This window comes from Heloderma suspectum, chromosome 4 (genome assembly GCF_057233095.1).
Source record: "Heloderma suspectum isolate Gila_16-S chromosome 4, 16-S_ref, whole genome shotgun sequence".
Lineage (NCBI taxonomy): Eukaryota > Metazoa > Chordata > Lepidosauria > Squamata > Helodermatidae > Heloderma > Heloderma suspectum.
The window spans coordinates 52427839-52444477 of NC_139461.1; the positions used below are offsets into that span (position 1 = coordinate 52427839).

The 16639-nt window shown below is 42.4% G+C and overlaps 1 protein-coding gene across 1 annotated transcript in view; it reads right to left on the minus strand.

Annotated features, from left to right (window-relative positions):
- Positions 1-549: 549 nt before the first annotated feature.
- ZC2HC1A (zinc finger C2HC-type containing 1A) overlaps positions 550-16639 on the minus strand; it is a 48176-nt gene continuing 32086 nt past the window's right edge. The window contains exons 6-9 of the mRNA XM_084849251.1: positions 16226-16301; positions 13507-13612; positions 10042-10152; positions 550-4117 (exon numbers count right to left, since the gene is read on the minus strand). Of these exons, the coding sequence (XP_084705377.1) occupies positions 3943-4117; positions 10042-10152; positions 13507-13612; positions 16226-16301 (468 nt within the window). The 3' untranslated portion in view covers positions 550-3942. The remainder of the gene's footprint in view (positions 4118-10041; positions 10153-13506; positions 13613-16225; positions 16302-16639) is intronic.

Consider the following 16639-nt stretch of genomic DNA (forward strand, 5'->3'; position numbering starts at 1 on the left):
AGTTAAGACAACCACATTTTTCACAGTTTCATGGCTTTTTCCTTACAACATAAATGAACAGTAACCTCATTCCTAGTTATGGGGAAACCGAAACAAAAACATCTCTTAAATTGGGCTTCTAACCTGCCTCCTCATTAAAGTTCAGGTCAGCTTACAGTATATAAAACATGCACATTATTCAACTAAACGTAATTCTAAATTAAGCAGACTGCGAACTTGGTCCCTATTAAAAGCTTAAGCTAAGCTCTCCACCAAAACAGATGGAAGATCTCAACACATCACAAGGTTAAGCTTTGGCCAGTTTCCAGGATAATGGAGTTTGGGGCACAAACTTGCTTAATTGGGAAAGGTTGAATTTTTCAGTACTTCCAAAAGTCAGAAGGGATACTTGCCCATTATGTCTGCCTTGTCAGGATTCAATTTGATTACCAGCATCTAGTCCTAACACTCTACCCGGGCACTGAGTAAGATTGCAGGGCTGATACACTATCAACATGGCTGCTGCCAGGATCACCAGCTACAAGAACCCACTCCGCAACATTAAGACGTAGTAGAATTTCTGTAAGCAGTAGTTGCTTTATTGTTAACAAAGGACTAGATAACATACAAGCAGCATTTACAGATGGTTTTTGCATTTAAATTGAACATTTAAGAAACCCTAAAGATAGTCAGAGAAAACAAAATGTTCACATAAGCGTTTAGTAGAAAGTTAGGCCTTGCTAGTTACAAAGAACAAGGACGATATATTGAAGATAACAGGTAGATGCAGTACGAAATCTGTATTGTAATGCAGGTGTAATAAGTGCTGTAGAAACACATGAAAATGTTTAAATAACAAATATGTGGGATCTTTGGTGGATGAACATGCATATGAAGTCTCATCCCAATAGCTGACACCCAGAACAAACCAGAATCCATGTAGAATCTCAGCAGCAGCTGCAGAGCATTCAGAACTCTCTTGTATAAGCCCCAAAGTACCAGTCTAACTTCCACAAAATGCCAAAGCTGCAATGGAATACAGAAGATCTCTAACTAGAATTCCACCAATAAGCTTTTCAGATGCAAAGACTAATCTCTGTGCCACTCTGTCAGTAAGGAAATATAAGGACATGGAGATTAATCTTTGCAGTTAAGTGTAACGCGAAGCAACCCTGAGTGAAATCTTAAACATACTGAGCTCATCTTTTTGTGAAGGTCATTATTTACATGGGAAATAATAATCTGTCAGGTGTAGTGTTCGTGTGTGTATGAGAAATACAAATTAGATGAAAATGACTATGAGAATGGCATTTTTCTCATTAGCTTTTAAACGTGTAAACAAGATTGAAGGCAAGTCATGGCAAAACTCCCAAGCATTATTTGAATTGCATCGTGAAGCTTGTTGCCAAGTAGGAATAAAGTTGATTTAATGGTTTTTCTGGGAAATGAAAAGCCAAAATGAATGTTTTGAGAAATGTTTTTCCCTTAGCATTTTGAGGATTGCAAGAGGGTTCTAGAAGCCTAGCTCTGAAGTTTCTCCTTAACTCTACAGTTGAGATCCTAAGTGTGCAGGCACAGCACTTCTGCATACGCAGGAAGAGGCTGTTTGTTGCCTTTCCCACCCTCCTTTGGATGCAGCAAAGCCTCTTCCAGAGGGTTCCCCAAACTTCAGGAGTGAAATTCAAGGAGCACAATGGGCTGGGGTCAAAAGTGGGACACTGAAAATCTCTAGCCATTGTACAGAACGTTGTGTCCTGCTACATCTTATTAAATGGCCCTCAGCAGTGAACCTTTGTTACAAAATGGCAGGAGCTCTGCAAGAGCTCTAAACAGAAAATGAGGCAAAAACACCACTAAGAAACAAAGTGTTACTGCATCCTTAATCATGATTATTGTACACAGTAACGACTACTATTTAAGAACAGTGTGCTCTATTGTGAAACAATACAAAATTATTTATTGGTTCAGAGACAACGTCCTCCATTAACATCAATCACATGTTCATTATAAGTGGTTAGGATCTGTTTGTTGATACCCTTCTAGATTTCTATCACAGACAAGCTCATATAAAACAACTAATCACTCTAAATAAGATCTTAAAATGTCACTTCAAATTCTGAATTAACTCACATAATAATCTTTCTAGTTTAGGATGATCATACATACCGTAGAGCTTTCACCAAAGCATTATGATCTGTTGGGTCCATTAACAAAACATCCATATTTTAAAAGTGCAACTGCCTAAAGTACTTATTTTAACACCTACCCTCCCAGCAAATTCAAATTTAAGCATAATATTGTAATAGATAGAATACAAGTCTGGTAATCTGGGTTGCAGATAAAATCTTCATAACAAAGACTTAAAATATATCTGGACTGTGTACATGAGAAAGGAATACAGGATAATGTCTGCAAGCCCCAACAATCCTATACATCTTGGTCTCTTACTTCCAGTACTGGTGGTTCTACTACATAGAGCTACTATAAGTACGCCCGCTAAATATTATACAGTGGCAGAATATCAACCATTTTGCTTGAATTAAAATGGGGGTCACAGCACAAAATTGGATCAGTGTACTTACAATGATTTTTTTACAAAAACCTAAGATCCACACCAATGACCTCATTAATTCTAATCATCTAGGAGCTGCAGTTTGCCATTATCTAGAAAGTACTAGAAAGAAGGGGCAGGATCAAGAATTTGATCAACCAAATATATTTCCAGTTGCCATTAGACACATTGAGTAAGCTTTAAAGAGAATGAGAATACAGTTTAAAATTAGATTACCAATCTTGCAGTGTAAGGTCAAATGCTGCAAAGCATAAATTGTTACTATCCTTGGAGTGACAATGGCTTAGAAATAGCAGTTTGAAAAAAACAATCAAACTAATTTTGGGAAAGGCACAATGAAATGTTACAGGCTTCATCTCCATAGGAAAAATGGTTGCTGTGAATATGTAAACTATTATTAACAGAAGCAATTTAATACTGATGCAGGTTAAAAGCTTCAGTGGGACAGTCTACTGCATTTGAAACTAGTTCCTTTTGCTTTGGCCTCAGAAGCTACCAAAAACACTTAAGTAGAAGATACTATAAAGACAAAAAAGCATTACTAAGTTTACATATTCTGCAACTTATTTGTTCCAGAAATACTGTAAAACATAAAGGGATTTCTATTGCTTACTGTATCTTACCGTCCTTGTAAAAGCCGCAGAGCTCTCTATAAGGGGGACAAGGGGAAATAATTTAGGCCACATTGAACAAATGTAATTATGTTTCTGACTTTGAGATGAACATAAGTAGTTAGGATCCTAGCAGCTTAATTAAATTCTATTTGAAGAAAGGTGAAAAATGGGAAGGAGAAATCTTACATTACACATGAAGGAAGCATCTGTACACAAGTCTTTTGGAAGCAGACCCAGAAAAAATGCAAATCAATCTGAATTGAAGCGATTTCAATTGTTAATATGTTTTATGAGGAGCCATTCATCAAATTACCTGCTAACTTATAGGAGCATCAGCCAGTATTCTCTGTGTAGACGAATTCTTTATTAGACCGCTTTCTTAGGCCAAATTATTCATGGCTAATATTATGGGTGAATGACAACAGAACTATCTATAGATATAATACATAGCAGGATTTAAACACACACACACACACACACACACACACACACAAAACAACCCTCCTACTTCTTGAGTTAATATTTTGCTCCATTAAAGATATTTCCAACAGTGTCTCAAGAATACATTCTTGAATGGCACAGTTTTTAGGTACCTATAATTTATATACAGTATATTTATATATCTATATAAATTACTTTGCAACCAAAAAGAATTGCTCTTAGAAAATTACTATGGTGTTTTAGCATGAGTTCTGATGGGAAGGTATAGCATAGATTTCCATGCAGCCATAGCAAATGAAGAGCTGGCTATCTTTCATTCTGCTTTATAGAATGTGTTCACAAAACCATTCTTCGGACTCCACATTCACAGCAGAATTTTGCAGATTCAACTGGGTATTTGGCGCCACATTCGTAACAGAATTTTGGTAACTGTGCAGGTGAATTTCCCTCACTGCTTTTTGAACTTCCTCCATTGACAGAAGATGAACAGTCTCCGCTCTCATATCCAGTTCTTCACCAAGCATTAAAAATTCAAAATGAAGATCGTTACAAACGTTAGCTAAATATTGATAGTTTATGCATGATTTGCAAAGTATTCATTCTAACTTTTCCCATGTAATAGCTTTTCAATCGTACTAAATATGTGGGCTTTTTATAAAACCCCAAAACAAACGATCCTAATTGTAATTTGATTAAACTAATGCTCCATGCCAGCAATGGAGAACATCAAGCCAATGGACTAAACTGGATCACCCCTTATACATTTTCATCTGTTCCCCTCAACAAGGGTAGACTCAAATTAGTAGGAACCACCCCATGTCAAACAAAAGTGAAATCCAGGACCAAACTGAACATGAAATGGACGTTCCATGAGCAGGATCTTCCCTACCTTTGTTGTTATTGTTAATTCCACTGGGCTGCTCTGAAGATCAGGGAAGTGATGCTCAGAGAACATGTTTAATCTTTCTATCCATGCCTTTTCCCCTGATGCAAATACCTCCCCCTAAAGCTGACATTAGTTTTGTGAGGCAAGGGGAAGATAAGCAGAGATGCTGCTCTTGTCTGCCTTAACCCTAAAGCTAAAAGCAGCAATGGGCCAAGAAGGAAGGTTTAAAAAGCTTCACCCAGAGCAACAGTTCCCTGCTCTTTAAAGTAGTCCTGAAAGAATATAAGAAGAGCCAGGCTGGATCAGACCAAAGGCCTATCTAGTCCAGCATTCTGTTCCTACAGTGGCCAACCAGATGCTTCTGGGAAGCCCACAAGCAGGACATGAGCATAACAGCTATGAGTACAAACTATGGGAGAGTCTAATCACAGATCTAATGTCTAACCTTGCCAAAAAGGATAGTAGGCTTGACTTAAACAAGGCTTGGCGTGTGTGGAGGGTGGCACAGTGAAGGTGCAAGGGGCTAGATTACAAAAGCATAACCAGAAGCTGTTGGTTGAGTTTAAGATCCGATCTCAGCCTCTTATTTGGACAGAGCTCCTAAGAACATGATGCCCATTCCATCAAGTAGTTGATATTCACCTAGGGAAATTGTAGAGAGGAAGCAAAGGCTGCTACTGCAGCAAGAAAAAGGCCCCACCTCACTTTGTGACATTTTTCCTGCTTATGGGTAAGCATGGAGTCTTCTCAACTGTCCACTGAAACAGCCCTGTGTCTATATGTGCACTCATCCATACATGTGCATATATGTGTGTGTGACAGTAAAAGGAATGAACTGCTACAAAAAGAAGGAAGCCTAAGAGCCATGAGAAACAGAAATGGAAAAATGAGGTAGGTAATTTAACTGAGTTAAAATGGATGTAATCAATAATATCTGGCAGGAAAATCAGAAAAGAATTGTATGATTTTATATTGTAGGGGCAGCTTCAGCCTCTCCCCTGCTAGCTTTCTTATCATGGGCAAGTCATGGACTGGGGAGACAACAATCCCACCCCCCACCCCATGCAACTATCAATATATTAAAGCAATCAGATTTTTAAAAATTCATGTATTGATGGAATCTGCAGTTCAAGTGAACTAGTCAAAGTTATTTTAAAAAATTCTATAATAAAAGCATTCTATTGCAAATAACAACAAAACATGGTAATCATTCCTAAAAATACAGTAAATAAATATCAAATCAATTTTTAAAACTCTACTCAGCTCTTAACTCTGTTGCACATTTAGCATCCCCCCCCCAATCTTGTTTTGCCCATGGGCTTCTCCACACCAGGCTTTTTATCCCACAATGTTACCGGGGCTTCTGCTTCCAATTTCTTTGGGGGATTAAGACTGGCCCTTTTCACACACTTCTCCTTTTTCCCCGGGGAATTCCTTTATCTGCAAGCTCTATATGTTTCATTATACAGCCACTAGATGGCACTGTGTTATAGCCCCACTTCTTTTCATGGAGAAAATCAACTGGCGATATTTAAATAGCTCGTTATCTGCAATCTTAAAAAAAGAGATACAAGTCAGAAAGCATGGGAGAGGCCCTGGAGTTTGATGACGTCATGTAAAGGACCTGTAAACTTCCATGAGTAACCAATCTCAATCACAGAATAAAAGCCCCATGCGGAGAAGCCCCATATTTTTCTTTTGTTACAGTCCCTTATTGGCTACTATTTCCTTATTGGGTTCAGATTAAAAAAATCTCTTCATTTATGTCTCCCTCTCTATCTTCTTTATTGCTCTGTATTTCCCTTAGTTAAGCTTGGGTAACTGGGGAAGAGCAGAGGGTATTTCCAAGTAGCGCCAGAAAGAGTGAAGCGGCTGGGCCAAAGCCGAAAGGACACTCAGCTGTGGATGTGTCTGGTGGTGAAAAGAAAATCCGATGCTGTAAAGAACAATATTGTTTAGGAACCTGGAATGTAAGGTCAATGAATCAAGGTAAGCTAGAGATGGTCAAACATGAGATGGAAAGATTGAACATGGACATCTTGGGAATCAGCGAACTAAAATGGACAGGCATGGGCGAATTTAATTCAGGTGACCATCATATCTACTACTGTGGGCAAGAATCCCTCAGAAGAAATGGAGTAGCACTCATAGTCAACAAAAGGGTGGGAAAAGCAGTACTGGGGTACAATCTCAAAAACAATAGAATGATCTCAGTACGAATCCAAGGCAAACCATTCAACATCACAGTAATTCAAGTCTATGGTTCAACCACTGAGGCCGAAGAAGCTGAGGTTGATCGGTTCTATGAAGACCTACAACACCTTCTAGAACTAACACCAAAAAAAGATGTCCTCTTCATCATAGGGGATTGGAATGCTAAAGTAGGAAGTCAAGAAATCACCGGGATAACAGGCAGGCATGGCCTTGGTGTACAAAATGAAGCAGGACAAAAGCTAATAGAGTTTTGCCAAGAGAACACGCTGATCATAGCAAACACTCTTTTCCAACAACACAAGAGACGACTCTACACATGGACATCACCAGATGGTCAATACTGAAATCAGATTGATTATGTCCTTTGCAGCCAAAGATGGAGAAGCTCTATACAGTCAGTAAAAACAAGACCTGGAGCTGACTGTGGCTCAGATCATGAGCTTCTTGTTGCAAAATTTCGGCTTAAATTGAAGAACGTAGGGAAAAACACTAAACCATTCAGGTATGACCTACCTAATCATATCCCTTATGAATATACAGTGGAGGTGAGGAATAGATTTAAGGGATTAGACCTGATAGACAGAGTGCCTGAGGAACTATGGACAGAGGTCCGTAACATTGTTCAGGAGGCAGCAACGAAATCCATCCCAAAGAAAAAGAAATGCTAGAAAGCCAAGTGGCTGCCTGATGAGGTTTTACAAGTAGCTGAGGAAAGAAGGGAAGCGAAAAGCAAGGGAGAAAGGGGAAGATATATCCCACTGAATGCAGCGTTCCAGAGAATAGCAAGGACAGACAAGAAGGCCTTCTTAAATGAACAATGCAAAGAAATGGAGGAAAACAACAGAATGGGAAAGACTAGAGATCTCTTCAAGAAAATCGGAGATCTCAAGGGAACGTTTTGTGCCAAGTCGGGCATGATAAAGGACAAAGAAGGCGGGGAACTAACAGAAGCAGATGAGATGAAGAAGAGGTGGAAAGAATACACAGAAGAACTATACAGGAAAGATCTTAATGTCCCTGATAGCCATGATAGTGCGGTCACTGAACTGGAGCCGGACATCCTCGAGAGTGAAGTCAAGTGGGCCTTAGGAAGCATTAGTAACAACAAAGCTAACGGAGATGACAGTATTCCAGCTGAGCTATTTAAAATCCTAAAAGATGATGCTGTTAAAGTGCTGCATTCAATATGCCAACAAATTTGGAACACTCAACAATGGCCGCAAGACTGGAAAAGGTCAGTTTACATTCCAATTTCAAAGAAGGGCAACGCCAAAGAGTGTTCAAACTACCGCACAATTGCGCTCATTTCACATGCCAGCAAGGTGATGCTCAAAATCCTACAAGCTAGGCTTCAGCAGTATGCGAACCGAGAACTACCGAAGTACAAGCTGGGTTTCGAAGAGGCAGAGGAACTAGAGATCAAATCGCCAACGTTCGCTGGATCATGGAGAAGGCAAGAGAATTCCAGAAAAACGTCTATTTCTGCTTCATTGACTATGCTAAAGCCTTTGATTGTGTGGATCACAACAAAATGTGGCAAATTCCTAAAGTGATGGGAGTACGAGACCACCTTACCTTTCTCCTGTGAAACCTGTACGAAGGTCAAGAAGCAACAGTAAGAACCAGACATGGAACAATCGATTGGTTCAAAATTGGGAAAGGAGTACGACAAGGCTGCATATTGTCACCCTGCTTATTTAACTTATATGCAGAGTACATCATGAGAAACGCCGGGTTGGATGAATCACAGGTCGGAATTAAGATTGCCGGGAGAATTATCAACAACCTCCGATATGCAGATGATACCACCCTAATGGCAGAAAGCGAAGAGGATCTCAAGAGCCTCTTGTTGAGGGTGAAAGAGGAGAGTGCAAAAGCTGGTTTGAAACTCAACATTAAAAAAACGAAGATCATGGCATCTGGCCCCATCACTTCCTGGCATATAGAAGGGGAAGAAATGGAAGCAGTGACAGATTTTACTTTCTTGGGCTCCAAGATCACCGCAGACGGTGACTGTAGCCATGAAATTCAAAGACGCTTGCTCCTTGGGAGGAAAGCTATGGCAAACCTAGACAGCATAGTAAGAAGCAGAGACATCACCTTGCCGACAAAGGTCCGTCTAATCAAAGCTATGGTTTTCCCAGTAGTAATGTATGGCTGTGAGAGCTGGACTATAAGGAAGGCTGAGCGCCGAAGAATTGACGCTTTCGAACTGTGGTGCTGGAGAAGACTCTTACAAGTCCCCTGGACTGCAAGGAGATCACATCAGTCCATCCTAAAGGAAATCAACCCTGAGTGCTCATTGGAAGGACAGATCCTGAAGCTGAAGCTCAAATATTTTGTCCACCTAACGCGAAGAGAAAACTCCCTGGAAAAGACCCTGATGCTGGGAAAGACTGAAGGCAAAAGGAGAAGGGGACGACAGAGGATGAGATGGCTAGATAGCATCACCGATGCAATGAATATGAACTTGAGCACACTCCGGGAGAGAGCGCAGGACAGGAAGGCCTGGCGTGCTATGGTCCATGGGGTCACGAAGAGTCGGACACGACTGAACGACTGAACAACAACAACTACTTCTATTCCATGCCTCTGTCCTCTCTCTTACTGCCCCCTTTTTTATGAAACTCTCTGCCCCCCAATATCCTTGCAAATGTTTACAAAGATTTTGAAATTGCACCTATTCTTCTGTACCATTGATCTCTAATCTCTGCCTCTCCCCACCTTTCCTTTTGTGTCATCCCTCGTTTCCTCATTGTCATTGACTTTTAGATTGTAAGCTTGAGGGCAGGTACGTGTCTTTAAAATATAATCACTTGGGGCAGTACACAAGTCGACATGAGTGCTAACATAAATTACACTGAGCTAGCGTAAGGGACCTCTAGCAAAGCACCAACGGTGTTAGCTGGTGCAACAGGTTTCCCTGGAAAACCCATTTCACCAGCTAACACTATTGCATTAGAGGCCCCTTATGCTGTGCAATGTAGTTTACGGTAGCGCTTTTATCAACTTGGATACTGCCCTTTAAAAATAATAAATATTTACTATTTTTCTTTCAGTTGCAGATTCATATATTCTTACGGGATGATGGGTATTCAAATAGCTAGTATTCCTGTTAGGATCCCATCTCAAAAGGCCAGTTTCCCTTTCCCCACAGTGGTTACTTGCAACATCGTCCTCCCACACCATGCCACTACACTAGAATGCACATTTATTTCTGAATTATTTCCACCCTATCCTGCTCCTCACAAAATAAGAATTCAGGCATTTGCAAGCCATCATACTCCTGTAAAATCGCATTTTTCTTTTACAAGATTGCAAAAATAATAAATTACCTGTTTGAGTAGCTTTCAATTCCGTAGGCTTTTCTTTTGTTTGCTATCATACCCATGCCGGCATTTCGTGTCATATTAGTAGGTGCTGCTGTCCGCGATTTCAAGGACCCTCTAAAAGGTATTAATTCAGTGTATTAGACAGAATAATTTAAAAGCAAACAAAACCTGAAGGTACAATCCACTCTCAGCACACAATATGCCATTGGGCCTCCTGCAAATACAGCTGTCTACATTGAGGAAGGCTGCCAGTGGGGCTGGGGATTGGTGGTAGGGGTCCCCTGAGTGCTCAGCAGTGCAAAGGAGACAGTAGGGTGTGTGGTGTGTGTGTGTGTGTCGGGGGGAGACGGGACTGTCCCCCTATGTTGCTATAGAATAAAACATTCCCAACCTTCTGCAAGGAAGGATACTAGCACGGACTGTCCTAGTATCATGACCAGTACAGACATGAATAATGTTCAGCATGAATTGATAAGGACTGAGAAACAGCAAGTACTGCTAACGTGATGATTTTCTAAGGAAAGCTGCTGAACAGACATCCAGTCTATGCTTGCTTCAGCTCTTTGTACCACTGGAGAAAAAAAGTTGCTTACCTGTTACTGCTGTTCCTCAATAATGGCCTGTGCATACTCACATGTATGAGCAGACTGGTCATGTGGCTCTTCAAATGCAACATCAAGCAGCAGCCTGATGTTGGTGAACGCAAAAGAGGGTGGGTCTCTTCCCAACTTCAGCTGAGACCCAAACTGTAGGGACAGAGAACTGTGGCATATGGGTGTCAAACTGGGAGGCCAGCATGAATGTGAAAGTGTGCACAGACCATTCTTGAGGCAAATAGGTAATTTATTTATTTAATTATTATGTTTTTAATCCACCCAATAACAAACGTTCTCTGGGCAGATTCCATAAAACAGCCTCCCCCAACCTGATGCCCTCCAGATGTGCTGACCTACAGTTCCACGCATCCTGCAGCCAGCTATGCTGGGAGTTCTAGTACAACACATCTGGAGGCACCATGCTGGGCATGGCTGACATAAGCTAAAATAATGCAATGCAACTCAATACAGGAACAACAGCACTCGGAAAACCAATGTCAGATATATAAAAACAGACACAAAATCTAAAATGCCCAGGAGAAAAGGAATGTCTTTGCCTGGCACCAAAAAGATAATAATGTGGGCGCCAGGCAAGCCTCCTTGAGAAGGGCCTTCTAAAAACAGGGTGTGACATTGAGTTGGTTTTCAGCATCTGTTTATACTGGCTGGAGCCATCGTTTTGTATCAGGCTCTTGGTTGGATGCCTGTATCTTTAAGCCATGAGCTGTTTCTCTACTGTTAGAATGCGTTTCAGTTATTCCTGAATATCCATCCAGCTGTATTCAACAGGGGGTAATGGGTACCCTGTGCTTATCGGCTTTCTATTAATAAAGCAGGAACTTTGCTTCTCCCTCAGCCAAAGTCAATAGATGAGGGTTACTTGGAATCAGAGCTGCTTCTCCAGATAAGCCTAGGAGGCTAGGAGCCCTATGTGGGAATTATCTATGCCAGGGTCGGGGCAGGCCAGTAAGTTCGCAGATTGTTTTGTTTTTAGTGCTTGCTTTGTTTTCCCTCTTGCTCTTTTGCTGTATTTGCTGTATTTGCTTTATTTGTAATAAATGCTGTTTTGTAATCTTAAGCTTTGAGGCTGATTCCCAGACAAACTCTAAGGAGGAAGGGGCACTAGATACCCAAAAAATATCACAAGGGAAGTTACTCTGACAAACCATTCCCCTCGGAGCCATCTATCTGCCTAACTTCTTCGGTGGGGGCCCCTGGAGGAGGGCCTCTGAAGATGACCCAAGGGTTCCAGCAAGTAAAAAGCTATGTTTTCTTCTGTACCTGTAACACACCCAGTGATACATAAGGGTGGCAAGTAGCCTCCTTTGAAAACACATAATCTGATGAGGAGCCTTTGAATAATCTCTTAACTTGCAATCTGGTGACGCAGGCCCACTTAGGCAAGACACCAAAAGGGCAATTTTTCCTTCACACCTACAACAGCAGTGTCCTGCGCAACCTGCAAACTCCTAAGCTACCTGCCATATACCAGAATGTAGTGGTATGCCATTGCACTGACTGGGAAGGCACACCAACACCCGCCAACAATGTCTCTGGATACTGGGGTGGGGGTGAAGCTCTTCACACTATTGATATAGGGGTTGCAAATGTTTGGAATGCCACATGCTTTGGCCCTGCTGTGGAATTCCAGAGGTGCTCAGATGTGCACTTGAACTGCCAAATTCTGCAGGCTTCCCCATTCACGTCAAGGCAATTCCAAGCATTCATCTCCATGTTCAAAGCAGAGCTTCCCTTCCATGGAAGTAAACAGGGAAGCCCTTGCACATAAGGGCTCTGCTGTATGTACTTGGAGCTGCTGGACTAGTCTGTTAAAAGGTTAAATGATCAGGTAAGTAACTACAAACACTAATCTTTCTTCCTTAGCAGAATACCATTCCACTTCTCATGTAAATTTTATTTTTTCAAGGGTGTTTATTTAAACCAATTCTATGTTTAGCCTGTCCTGCTGTATAAAGATAAAACAAATGTAACATAGTCTGGGGGAGCGGGTGGGTGGGGAGGGGGGAGAGAGAGAGAGAGAAGCTAAGCTTCCCCACCCCCAGAAAACACTATGCTGAATAGAAATATATTAGCACCATGTACATGTTCTATTAGCAACGAAATAGAATGGTTTTGATTATCATCCACAATTTCTAAGTAATTTCTCAATTTCACCTAAAAAATAAGTTTTGCAAGCTACTGCTGCTAGTGGGTTTATCTGCTTCTCATACCGAGATTACGTATTGCCACCTAGAGGACAAGAGCAAAGTATGCTGACTTGTGACTAGAATGCATGAGATTTCCTTGCCATTCAACAATCCCATTTGATTTTAAAAGAGGAAACTTCTCAAAAACGAAGTGATTAGTAAAAGGGAGTTGAAAGGGAATTAATTAATCCTATCCATTGTGCCCTTGGTGATCGGAAGCCCCCGAACCAGAGGCATCCAAACATCCAATGCAGGATGGGAGGAGTGGCGGAGAAGATCGTTGCCTCCCCATCCTCCCACCCTACAGATTTCGCTAGAAGGTTTGCAGTCATTCGGCCAGATCTAGCATGCATGTATACATCTCCAAGTCCTAGTAACTTTCAACACAGTAAGATTATGGTGATGTGTGGCACTGATAGCAATCTTTAGCTCTTGACAGCAAATCTCACAATAACTGTGCCAGTTTTGTTTTTGTTTAATTTATAAGCCTGCATCTCCATTTTTTGCCTATTCAGGAGGGCTCGCCTAGCTGCTGTGTGGCACCAGGGGGGTGGGGGGCTGCCAGAGGAGGGGACATTAGCTTCCAAGAATCCCTTTCCACCAGCGCGATGTTGGATGTCACCCTGTGAAATCTTAACTGCACGCAGCATTAATTGTGTACTTACCCTGTTTGTGGACTTGTCCTTGCCAAGTTTTTATGAGCTGGAGAGGAACTCTGAATTTTGCTTCCCACAGGGCCACTTGGAGACAGTATTTTATTTGCCGGTGTACCTTTGAATGTAAATATGAAATCACTATTTCTGCAGCTTTCCTTCCCCACCCCCCACCCCTTCACAGCACCAAACTACACAAGACGTTGGAGATTCGTGAATTTATCTCCTGACTTTCAAAAAAAATTAATTAAAGGCAGATGCAAGAGGTGACAAATAGGGTTGCAGCAGTAGTGCATGGTGTGGGGGGGTAATCTTCCCCCCATGCTATTTTCCTGATCATAATTGCCATACATACTCTGCAGTTACTATTCGTAGGGATATCAGAGAATTCCGCGACGGATCTCGGTGAGGCTGAATGCCAGTGCATTCGGCCCCCCGAAATCCATCGCAGAACGGCCTGCCACCCCCCGCAGATCCCCCCCCGGGACGAGACTTACCTGGGGCGGATGTTCCGGATGGCAGCAGCTCCAGCAGCAGCTTCAGCGGCGGCTGGTCTTCCGACCGGCTGCCGCCGCTGCCATTTGCAGTCTGGTCTTTTTCTTTTTTTCCCCCCATAGATGTGATAGGCTATGTAAAGACTTACGTAGCCTATCACGTCTGGGTTTAAAAAAAACAAAATGCGTACGCAAATGGCGGCAGCTACGGCCACCACCATTTGCGTTCCTTATTTTTCGCCATCTTAGTTTACTACGCTATTTGCGTTCCCCTTTCTTTTCTTCGTCTTAGTCTACGTAAATATTGACGTAGACTAAGACGGCGAAAAATACGGAATGCAAATGGCGGCGGCCGTAGCCGCCGCCATTTGCGTATGCGTTTTTTTTTTTTTTTTTACCCAAAGCCCTCCATGGCCAGAAATCCAGCTGCGGACGGCCCTGGCCTGGGCCTGGCCAGCTTCTCCGCAGAGCCGCTGTGGAGCATAGCCAGCCATCAAGGATTCCGGGGGGGAGGACTGGATCGCCTCCCCCCCCTGTCGAGGATTCCGGGGGGAGGGACGGAACGCCTCCCCCCCACCATGAACAGAATCCGCGAAAAGGTAAGTGACTTTCGTACATCCCTAATTAGCCCCACTGGTGAAAATGAAAGCCAGGTTTCTTAATTCTCCCCATCTTCCACTAGGGCTAACAGCAACTTTGGGGTGGTGGTGGGGGAGAGATTTCACCTGGGAAAGCAACAAGGTGGGGGAGGATTTACCAACTGAGGTAGACAGAAATGAAATCCCAAGTCTTGCACAATAAAGAGGAGTGTCATGACCCTAGAACTCCTATCAGTCTGGCAGTACAACCCTGGGAGATAATGATTTGCTCAGGGTCACCCACAGGACGTTATGGCTGAATGGGGAATGATTTCAACCCAAGTTTCCCTCATCCAAGCCCAAAGCTCAGTCTATTCACGACACAATGCTGGCTTGCATTATGCAGAAACCAAGTCAACAACATTAACAAGACCAGTAGCCTAGCTGCAAGCTGTAGTTTTAATATATTTTAAAGCAGCCTTGCAAGCATTTAAAAATCCATCTGTTCATTTGTCTATCTGTCAGCCTTCCTCCTCCTCTCCTTTGATCACTGTTTCTCTACCCAGCCATTGCAAACGTCTTTGCCCAGATCAGAAAGAGCATCCCAGTACTACCAGAATTTCTTTCTGCAATCTTAAATGACCAGGAGAAGCAACTGCAACAGACCACACAGGGAGCCAAGAGAGGCAGTGTTTATAGTTGTGGTAGCACCTCTGTTTCTCGTGTGTTGTTCACCTAGGAGTAACCGATACTTGCCTTGCAAAGCAGGTCTGTGGCAACTGCACAACTGCTTTCAAGATTACAGACTGCAGTTTTTTAAAAAATTCAGATGTGATGACAGAGAAGATACTGAGAAGTTTATCACAGCACGCAACCTCAACAAATACATAGCCAGGGCCGCATTCACTTTCTGATTGTACAAAAGCAAGGCATTGGTCCATCTAGTTCAGTGCTGTCCGCACTAACTGGCAGCAACTCTCCAGGGCTTTGGTCAGGAGTCTTTCCCAGTCGTATCTGGAGATGCTGAGGATTGTACTTGGGACCTTGACACTTGCAGACCACTTGCAGGTAACACACTCCATGAAAAGGGTTTTATTTGCCTTTGTTCTAACCTGGAGTTTTACAGAAGTGACACCAAGATAGAGAAATGCCCCCAAAGCCTACATAGATGAGTATGCGTGCGTTATCTACAATACATCTTGCTAGCTATTGCCCTGTGAGAGGAGTGCAGAATCCCCAGATCGCTGGGCTTCCCAATCCAGCCTGTGGAACCTCTGGGGCTCCTCCAGGGCTGGTGCTTGGCCTCCAAGCCCCGAGAAATCCCTCCTGGAGAAAATTCCTGCTGCTCTCTTTGATTCGAGAGGAAAGGTAACAGTGGGGATTCCTCTGGTGGTGCTCTCCCTCTCATTCAAACAGGGAGTGGCATGACGGGGAATCCCCACTGTTATCTCTGATCTCAAATTAGAGATGGCAGTGGGAACTCCCTGCAGGGGCTCAGAGATAACAGCTACACCCACTGACATCATCGAGCCCATGGAGGGTCCGATGGGGGGTAATGTGCCCTCCCCCTCAGAAAAAGGTTCTGCACCCCTGGCCTGTAGTAATGTTTATTCAGGTATCCCTGATATTCAACATCCATAACAATATTTTAAACATTACTTGGTTGTGGTAAGCGTGATGAGGCTGGCGGTGTTATTCCTGTGGAAGGCATCTTCTTTACTGATGGCAGCTTGTACTGAAACGACATGAAAACCAATCAAAACAATACATTATTTACTTGCTTACAAGATTTATATACCACTCTATATCTAATAAGATAATTATTGAATAAATCACTCAATAAAATTACAGTGTTCTGTCTTCCTTTGATCCAATTTCCTGAAACAATAAATAATAAATAGCTCTTCTTCCCCATATCTTAAAAACAGGGTTCTGCATGTTGTTGTTGTTTTACTTCCCCCAGGTAAGCTCAGCTTCTGCCTACCTCTTCTGTGAAAAGAACATAAATACATACCAGCAATTCCAATGCCAATTCAGTCCTCAGGCTTGCTCTTTTCCCATGCTTCATTTTTT